This window comes from Leopardus geoffroyi, chromosome D4, assembly GCF_018350155.1.
Source record: "Leopardus geoffroyi isolate Oge1 chromosome D4, O.geoffroyi_Oge1_pat1.0, whole genome shotgun sequence".
NCBI classification, from domain to species: Eukaryota; Metazoa; Chordata; class Mammalia; order Carnivora; family Felidae; genus Leopardus; species Leopardus geoffroyi.
This window is the reverse complement of record NC_059342.1, coordinates 322,665-333,097: the sequence shown is the minus strand read 5'-3', so window position 1 is coordinate 333,097 and position 10,433 is coordinate 322,665. Positions and strand designations below refer to the sequence as shown.

Genomic DNA, 10,433 nt, shown 5'->3' with positions numbered 1-10,433 from the left:
GGCTTAGTGGTCACAAACTCCTTCACTTTTTGTTTGGTAAACTCTTTCTCTCTCCTTCTAATCTGAATAACAGCCTTGCTGGATAGAGTATTATTGGCTGCATATTTTTCCCATTCAGCACCTGGTATATATCATGCCACTCCCTTCTGGCTTGCCAGATTTCTTTTTGAGAAAGCTCTAGCTAGTCTTTTGGGTTTTCCTTTCTATGTTAAGGACTTCTTTTGTTACTTTTAAGATTTTTTTCTTTGTCACTCTATTTTGCAAGTTTAAGTACAAGATGTCTAGGTGTTGGCTGCTTTTGTTGATTTTGATGGGAGTTCTCTGTGCTTCCTGGATCTTCCCCAGATTAGGGAAGTTTTCAGCTATTATTTCCTCATAAATTTTGTCCCCCTTTGCTCTCTCTTCTTCTGAGACTCTTGCAATATGTATTTTATTATGTTTGAGGAGTCACTGAGTTCCCTAAGTTTATTCTTGTGTTGCCTAATTCTTCTTTCTCTTTTTTCAGCTTCATTGCTTTCCATTACTTTGTCTTCTAGGTCATTAATTCATTCCTGTGCTCCATCCATTCCTGCTGCTCATTGCATCCAGTGTGTTTCTAATCCAATTTATTGCTTTCTTCATCTCCAGTTTTTTTTTTTTTTTTTTTTTTGTCTTTTATCTCTGTGGTAAGGGTCTCACTGATGTCTTCTTTTCTCAGGCCTAGTGAGTATCCTTATGGTAGTGGGTACTTTTGGCTGCAGATTTTTCCCTTTTGCACTTTGAAACAATTATGCCACTCCTCCTGGCCTACAAAGTTTCTGATGAAAAATCCTGATGGTCTTGTGGGGTTTCCCCTTGTATGTAACTCTTTTCTCTTGTTTATTTAAAAAAATTATCATTTTCTGTTGCTTTAATTACTATATAGACATCTTGGTGTGGACCTCATGTGGTTGATTTTGTTGGGGGATATCTGTTTTCTTCCTCTTCTTCCTTCTACCTCTTTCTTCTTCCTATTTCTATCCTTGTAATGTGAATGTTACTATACTTGGTAGACTCACTGAGTTCCCTAAGTCTATTCTCAATTTGTATAACTTTTGTGTCTCACTTGCTCAGCTTTAATTACTTTCTATTAGTGTCTTCTGGGTCATTAATGTGGTCCCTGCTTTCTCTAGCCTGCCATTTATTCTATCAAGTGTGTTTTTAATTTCATTTATTGTCTTCTTTTTTATTTAAGGGTCTCACTGAAGTCTTCCACTCTTTTCTCAAGTCCAGTGAATATCTTCATCATCATTACTTTAAATTCTCTGGCAGGCATATTACTTATCCCTGTTTTGCTTAGGTCTCTTGCTGTGGTTTGTCCTGTTCTTTGATTTGGGACAAATCTGTCTCATTTTGTTCCCTTCTCTGTTTTTGTGTGTTAGGAAAGTCAGCTATGTGTCCTTGAAGTAATGGCCCTATAAAGAGGTCCTATAGTGCCTGGCAGTACAGTGTTCTGTGTTCCCGTGTTCGCTTCAGGAAATTTGGGTTGCATGTGCTCTGCTGTTATGTGCTGGTTGCTTTTTCCTTCAGTTGTTTGCAGAGAGAAGCTCTGTTTGCCTATCGTGGGTAGTGTTTGGACCCAGCTGGGGTCTGGCACATTGTAACAAGGTACGTGCTGGTCTCCTTGTGTAATGAGACCTTCCACTGCTGGACCTGAGGCATATATTGCTAGAAAAGTGGTGGTAGGGTTTGTTCCAGTCTTCTCGAGGAAGGGACTCATAAGCACCTGGACTGAGGCAAATGTGACTGGGAAGGGTAGATCTGCTGTAGAGTGAGTGGCTGGGGCTTGGTGTAAGCAAGTTAGGTAGTGAGTGTGGGTGCTGCACTGCTTCCCACTGGTGGCCATGTGTTTATGGTGGGGAACAAGTGAAGGAAATAGCGCCTGCCAGCCCCTTTGTTCCTGGAGGGTCTCCTCGCCTCTCCTGGCCATTCTCTGAGATGAGTAAATCATTCTCCCTCATGTCTGCCCCCATGCTGTATCTCTGCTGGCTGTCGATGGTGCTTTGGCTTTAAGGGTGGGGATCGAGCTTCCTAATCACATCCAGGCTCTCCCCTAGCCAAGCCTGCTGATTTTTAAAGTTCCTGACTTTAAGTCCAACTGTATGTAAGAACTCACGAAACTTGGCCCATCTCACTTTCAAAGCCAAATACCATAGGGTTCCCCGTGTAAGGATTGCTGGGGTGATAGTCTGTTTTTTGCCCTTTACACCATAGATGGCTATAGTCTCTTTTCACCCCAAACCTACGTCTCTGCCCTTCCTGCCTTATTCAGTGTGGTCTTCTCTACCTTTAGCTGTGGCGTTTGCTCTGCCAATCTTCAGATCATTTTCTGGGGTATTTATGCTGATATGTTATCTAGCTGTATCCCTGGGACAAGGCGAACTTTGGGTCCTCTGACTCCACCATCTTCCTGCCTTCCCCCGTCCATGAGACTTTTTATTGTCGTTGACATAAAAATTGTGTTTATTTAAGGTGTACAACTTGATGTTCATGATATGTATCTTAATCTAACCATTATCTCATTGCTTTGAATTCTGTAAGCTTGCAAACTTTATTTTGTACAAAAATATATGATTGTGTACAATTTTAATCAGAAGAGTAATAGTAACAAAAACCCAAACCTTAAAGGATGGAGTTCTGACAGGGCAGTCGCGAGAGACAGTATTTGGTGCTCTCAAGAGCCAGAATACAGGGGTTTCGGGCCCAAGGAAGTGGAGGGATTCCTACCATCACACCTACTAACTAACCCATCTGTGCAGTTCTGAGAGCTGCTAATGGGAGGGATGTGGGTAACACTGCCACAAGGTGACACAGCTATGGTTCCACTGCACTGGAGGAAGCAGCTGTCCTTGGCCTCCTCAGGCAAATGGGTCACTGACATCAGTGGGCAAAAGGAGGGCTCTGCCTGGAACTCCGGAGATTCTCTGGGGGCACCTCTTACTACAGCTGGCCCTTGAACAACAAGGATTTGAATTGCACGGGTCCACTCTACATGGACTTCTTATGAAACAATACTGTAAATGTGTGTTCTCAAGATTTTCTTAACATTTTCTTTCCTCTAGCTTACTTTTTTGTAGGAATGCAGTATAAGATACATGTAACATACAAAATCTATGTCCATGTCAAGAAGCGCCTATGAGTAGTTTAGTTTTTGGTGAGTCAAGTTATGTGTAGCTTTAACTGCACAGGTGCCCCCCACATTGTTCAACTGTACTTCATGCCCAGTAGAGAAGTTAGGAGAAAACTATAGCTACCCAAAAAATGGCAGGACTGTGGAAGATCCAGATACTTTAGAAGCGCAGATCTGTGTCACAGGGGAGTTTGTGGCAAGGACCAGAAGCTCACTGTCTCTTAGTTCTGCCTTGCCAAAAAGGATGCTGGAGGGACACTGCAAACTGAAGAAGAGGTGTGACTGACTCCTTCCTGTCTTCTCACTTCTTCATTCTGGTGATGCTTCTGCATGCTGGCAGTGCAGTTCTTTCTGAGAGTGACAGCCAAACCCAGTTTGCTGGCAGAAGCAGGTACACTGTGTCAGCCCCCAGCCATCACCCCACAGAACTTACTTCCAAGGCTAGAAATTCCACCACTGGCCACCTGGCAGCCCCTCTTCAGATGTCTGAAACCCAATCACGTGGGGACCCTTTCCTAAGACTCTAGTTTAATAATTCAGCTGTGTATTCTTCCCTTCTCAGCCCAGGGAAACTGCAGTTGTCACCCTCATGATACTTTGGAACAGCAGTTGTTAAACTATGGTCCCGTGATCAGCAGTCACTTTCTCCTGGGAACTTGTTAGAAGCGCAGATATTCTCAAGCACCACATGGGTCTACTAAGTCAGTTAACTCTCATGGTGTGACAAGGGCTCTCTGCTTCACAAGCCCTCCAGCTGACCCTAATGCATGCAGAAGTTTGAAAACAACTGCCTTAGAGTTCTCTGCTCACTCTTTTAGTTGCCTATTTAATAATTCTTTCCATTAAATTGTTTGAATAACTGGTGTGGGACACCCTAATAGAGTGGCATTCTACCAAAATGTTTAAAGAACTATCAACACCAATCTTTCTTAAACCCTCTGAGAAAACAGAAGAGGGAACTTTTCCCAACTCATTCTACATGGCCAGAATTACCACATATATCACTACAAAAGACTAATATCCCTTAAGATAATAGATACAAAAATCCTAAAAACATCAAAAATAATTAGTGCACTGCATCCCATAGCATATTAAACTGATTATGCACCATGACCAAGTGGGATCTAGCTCAGTAATTAATGCAAGGGTGGAACAACATATGAAGATCAACCAGTGTGATCCATCACATTAAGAGAATGAAGAATAAAACAGTCATCTTGATGCAGAAAAAGTATTTGACAGAACTAACATCCTTTCATAATTAAAAAAAGAAAACAAGACACCCAACAAACTAGGAATAGAGGGGAACTTCCCACAACACGACAAAGGGAATCTATGAAAAACCTCCAACTAATATCATACTTAGGAAGTATGCCTGCTTTTGACACTGCTCTTCAACACTAAAAATTCTAGGCAGAAAGTTAGGCAAAAAACTAAAAGACATCTAAACTGGAAAGGAAGAAACATATCTCTGGAGATGACACGATCTAATATACAAAAAACCCTAACGAATCCACAAAAAAAGAACTCTTAGCACTAATAAATTCAACGAAGTTGTGGGATACACAATCAACACACAAAAATTAGTTGTATTTCTATACACTGGCAGTGAACGATCTAAACATAAAATTAAAAACATCCCTTGGTCATATGGGTAGAAAGACTTAAATATTGCTAAGATGGCACTACTACCCAAGGTGATCTACAGGTTCAATGCAATCCCTATCAAAATACCAGCTGCCTTTTTTCCCCCACAGAAGTGGAAAAGCTCATTTTAAATTTTGTATGAAATCGCAGGAGTCACTGAATAGTCAACTTTAAATAATAAAGATGGAGGATTTACACTTTTTTATTTCAGAACTTACTGTTGTAAACCTAGCTATCAAAACCGTGTGGTACTTGTATAAGAACAGGCATAGAGACCAATGGGATAGAATTAAAAGTCCAGAAATATGTACTGGCACAAAAAGATACATAGATCAATGGAATAGAATAGAGAACCCAGAAATGGACCCACAAATGTATGGCCAACAAATCTTTGGCAAAGCAGAGAAGAGTATCCAATGGAAAAAAGTTTCTTTAGCAAATGATGCTGGGAGAACTGGACAGCAACATGCAGAAGAATGAAACTGGACCACTTTCTTACACCATACACAAACAAACTCAAAATGGATGAAAGACCTAAATGTAAGACAGGAAACCATCAAAATCCTAGAGGAGAAGACAGACAACAACCTCTTTGACCTCCGCTACAACAATTTCTTACTCAACACATGTCCAGAGGCAAGGGAAACAAAAGCAAAAATAAACTATTGGGGCCTCATCAAGATAAAAAGCTTCTGCAACAGCAAAGGAAACAATCAGCCAACTAAAAGGCAACTGACAGCATGGAGGAAGATATCTGCAAATGACATATTGGATAAAAGGTCAGTATCCAAAATCTATAAAGGACTTATCAAACTTAACACCCAAAAAACAAATAATTTAGTGAAAAAAATGGGCAGAAGACATGAATAGACACTTTTCCAAAGAAGACATCAGATGGCCAAAAGACACATGAAAAGACACTCAACACTGCTCATCATCAGGGAAATACAAATCAAAACCACACTAAGATACCACCTCACACCAGTCAGAATGGCTAAAATTAACAACTCAGACAACAACAGATGATGGTGAGGATGCAGAGAAAGAGGAACCCTTTTGTACTGCTGGTGGGAATGCAAACTGGTGCAGCCACTCTAGAAGGCGGTTCTTCAAAAAATTAAAAATAGAACTACCCTATGACCCAGCAATGCACTACTAGGAATTCATCCAGAGGATACAGGAGTGCTGATCCAAAGGGGCACATGCACCCCAATGTTTATAGCAGCACTATCGACAATAGCCAAAGTATGAAAAGAGCCCAAATGTCCATTGACAGATGAACGGATAAAGAAAATGTGGTATATATCTAATGGAACCTTACTTGGCAATCAAAAAGAATGGAATCTTGCTATTTGCAACAACATGGATGGAACTAGAGGGTATTATGCTAAGCAAAATTAGAGAAAGACAAATATCAGATGACTTCACTCATGTGGAATTTAAGTTACAAAACAGATGAACACAAGGGAAGCAAAAATAATATAAAAACAGAAAGGGAGACAAACCATAAGAGAACAAGCACAGAACAAACTGAGGGTTATTCTCGTAAACACAGAGAACAAACTGCGGGTTGCTGGTGGGGTGTTGGATAGGAGGATGGGCTAAATGGACGAGGGGCATTAAAGAGGACACTTGTGATGATCACTGGGTGTTATATATAAGTGATGAATTACTAAATTCTATTCCTGAAATTACACTATATGTTAACTAATTTGGATTTAAATAAAACAAAGAAAACCAAAAACAATAACAAAATGCTATTTTCTTGAAAAAATAAAAATTCCAGAAATAGACCCCGCACATCACTGTCCATCAAATTTTTGACATGTGTGCTTAACACCTTTCAGTGGGGAAAGAATCTCTTCAAACAAGTGGTACTTAGATCACTGAATATTCACATGAGAAAGAATGAGACTGAAATATCTCATATAACATATAAAAATTAACTCAAAATGGGTCAAAGACTAAAACTCTTAGAAAATAAGGGTAATTTTTCATAACCTGGTATTTGGTAATGAATTCTTTGATGGGACACCAAACATAATAAGCAACAAAAGAAAACACGGAGAGGCTGGATGTCATCAAAATTAAAACTTTTCAAAGTACACCATTAAGAAAGGGAAGACAACCCACGGAATGGGAGAAAACATTTGCCATTTACCTGATAAGAACCTAGTATCCAGAATATGTAAAGAACTCTTACAACTCAACAACAGAACAACATCCCAGTTCAAAAGGGGGCCATGAACTTAGACCTTTCTCCAGAGAAAATACACAAATGGCAAACAACTCATGAAAAGAGACTCAATATCATTAGTCATCAGGAAAACTGCAAGTGAAAACCACATTGAGGTACCATTTTAAACCAACCATAATTATCTATAAATGATGACAAAACAGAAAACAACAAGTGCTAGACAAGGATATGGAGAAATTTGCACCTTCTACGTTACTGATGGGAACGTAAAATGTGCAGCTGCTGTGAAAAAGACGGTGGTGGTTCCTCAAATAAACAGTTGCCATATAAACCAGCAATTCCAATCCCAGGTAGATTCCAAAGAAGAATTGAAAGCATGTTTACATAAAACTTGGATAAGATTGTTCATAGCAGCATTATTCATAATAACCTAAAAGTGGAAACCCAAATGTCCATTTACATTTGACTGATAAATGAATAAAGGGAATGTGGTATGTTCATATGATGGAATGTATTTCAGCCTTTAAAACGGAATAAAATTTGACACATGGATGAAACTTCAACATGGATGAACCTTGGAAACATGCTGTATGAAAAGAACTGGACACAAAATGTCACATATTGTAGGACTGTGTTTATATTAAATGTCCAAAGTAGGCAAATCTCTATAAAGAGAAAGCAGATTACCAGTTGCCAGGTAAGGGGGATAAGGAGAACTGGTAGTGATTGGTAAGGGATATGGTGTTTCTTTATTGGGACGATGGAAACGTTCTAGAGACAGTGCTAACAGCTGTACAACCATGTGAATAAGTTAAAAACCACTGTATTGCACACTTTGGAATGGTTAAAATGGTGAATTTTATCTCAATTTTGACATTTGTTATGCTGGGTAAGAAACTACGATTTTGATAAGCAGTGGTAAAAATGTCATGGGGGCATTTGAAAATATTGTGGCAGAATTGTGGTACATAGAATTTACCATTTTAGCCATTTTAAGTAGTTCAGAGGCATTGAGTACATTCACTTTTATGCAACATCTCCAGAACTTTTCTCATCCTGCAAAACTGAAACTCTACCCATTAAACAAGAAGCTCCCGCTTGCCCTTTCCTCTAATTCTGGCAACCCCCATTGCACTTTCTGTCTGAATTTGACTAGCTACTTCACAGAAGTGGATAATAGTCCTTTTGTGCCTGGCTTACTTCATTTAGCAGGTCTTGGGCATTCATCCATGTTGTGGCGTGTGTCAGAACTTCCTTCTTAGGCTGAGTATTTCATGGTATGTGTGTGCCACAGTACTTTCATCCATGCATCCAACACTGGACGTGCAGGCTGCTTCCACTGTTTGGCCATTGTGAATAATGCTAATAAAACAGGCATACAAATACGTTTGTGTCCCTGGGTTATTTTTTTAATAAAAAAAAGTTATGGTTTGTTTTTGAAGGGAGTCTGTTACAAATCACTTTTTTTGAAACCTATCTTTTGCATTGGCTGAAGGATTAGCAATTTAGTTGATAGCCACCGAAAAGAGAACCTGAAGGTTGATGGTACTATTTGCTTTAAAGAAACACCAAAGACATAAAAGTATCCATTGCAAATTTATTATGCATTAGGAAGCTTAACTTAAAAACCAACAGCATAGTAAAAAGATATGTTATCTGTTCATAGCAGAACAGGTTTCAAAATATATTTTCTTTTAAATGTATTCAGTCAGTACACAATCCTTATAAAAAATGTATATATATTTTTCTGTCAACACCTTCATTACATTTATAAATACAAGATTTACACAGCACCCCATCAAAAAAAAATTTAAAACTCCTTACAAATATCTACATATATTTCATACCTATAAAACTTTCAGAGGAGTGCTCTGTTAAAGGTGGGTGGGCCCTAGTTAATGGTCCATTTACTGGTGCAGCAAAATACATATAAATCTGTAAATTTTTCTGTCCATAAAACATCTCGAAAAATTAGCAAGACACTTATTTCTGAAACTGAGCTTCCTAAACCACCATGTTTTAGAAAAGAATTTAATGTGCATATTCCCATGAGATTCGAAAGTCAGATAAACAGATGGAAATACTGACTGGAAACAAATGCACACTACAGAGCAGTTAAGGCAGGAGTGTGATGAATGAGGAAAACTCAGAAGACAAACACAGAAGATGCAGCAAGGAGCAGATGGTAATAATACGTTCTATGGTCTGAACTTGGATATAAACTCTACCGGTATGCAGTCACTAATTCTCATCCTCACTTAGTAATATTTATATTGTCAAAAACTTTCTTAGAAGCTTCCTTCAATTTCTGTGTTGCCACCAGACTACTTGATGTGTATTTTTCTTCTGTAAAATCACCTTGGATCTGACCCAAACACTAGCAATCTGAGTTGCTAGTTCTTCATAATTTAAATTTTTAAGAAAATTTTCCTGTATCTAGTAAAGGTTATCACTGATCAGTATCAATAATGTCCAGAGGTTTATATGCTCAATTTCATTCTAGCCAAGAATAGGAAGTAGAAGGAAAAGGAGAATAAGACTTGGGTTTTTGTTTCACCTTTGAACAAAGGCAAGAGATCCCTGAAACTGAGTGACTCTTGGAGTGGCCACTCACGAACACCTGTGGGCTAAGCGGGCAAGGATCAGAGAAACAGGAAGGAAGAAAATAAGAAGGGACTTTTCACCTCAACTCTTGTCCACACCACCCTGGACCTTCCACGGAAAGGGAGATGGAAAGACTGCTATCACTCCAGAATTACTCAAGGAAAGCCAGCCTTCCTACCACAGATACAAAATCTTTCTATTTAAGTTTTGAAGTGTGGACTCCAGATGACTTTGAGAGCTGCAATACTCTCTGCAGGAAAGTACTTCAAATCTTGTTCTCATGTACAAACAAAAAGAAGAAAAGAACCAGGAGGAGGAAGGAGGCAGAAGGGTGGAGGGACTCACTTCTCAAACCTGGCCCTGAAGGATGCCGCTAATATCTTCCCTCCAGCACCATGAAATCTCCTATGTGGTGTGGCTCCCCGTGGCTCTTAGAGACGGCATCTGCAGAAGCCTCCTTTCTGCCCAGTCTACAGCTCGGTGCACTGATTCCCAGACTCCTCGAAAGAAGAGAGCTCCCAGATGCTGCTGTCTTGCAGCAGTGGCTCAATGTCCTCGTCACTGCCCCGCTCTGGCATGTCGGTCAGGCTGCCGCTGATGCTGTTGCTGTGTTTTTGAATTCCACTGCCTTTACTATATTCAGGGATGAATAAGGCAACCAGGAAAGACATAAGAACGATACATGCCCCAAATAAAAACGGCGGGCCTGGGATGACAGCTCCCTGATGGGCAAGGGAAACAAACGGAGACAAAGAATTAGGTTAGTCTTCGATCCGAAATTAGTCCTAGGTGACTCCCTCCCCAAAAGCATCAAAAAGTCAATCCTTTTTTCATAAG

At 39.7% G+C, this 10,433-nt stretch overlaps 1 protein-coding gene across 2 annotated transcripts in view; it reads right to left on the bottom strand.

The window, feature by feature from the left end:
- Positions 1-8,569: 8,569 nt before the first annotated feature.
- MFSD14B (major facilitator superfamily domain containing 14B) overlaps positions 8,570-10,433 on the bottom strand; it is a 74,476-nt gene continuing 72,612 nt past the window's right edge. For both annotated transcript variants that reach the window (XM_045468976.1, XM_045468977.1), the window contains one exon: positions 8,570-10,318. In XM_045468976.1, the coding sequence (XP_045324932.1) occupies positions 10,067-10,318 (252 nt within the window). In that variant the 3' untranslated portion in view covers positions 8,570-10,066. The remainder of the gene's footprint in view (positions 10,319-10,433) is intronic.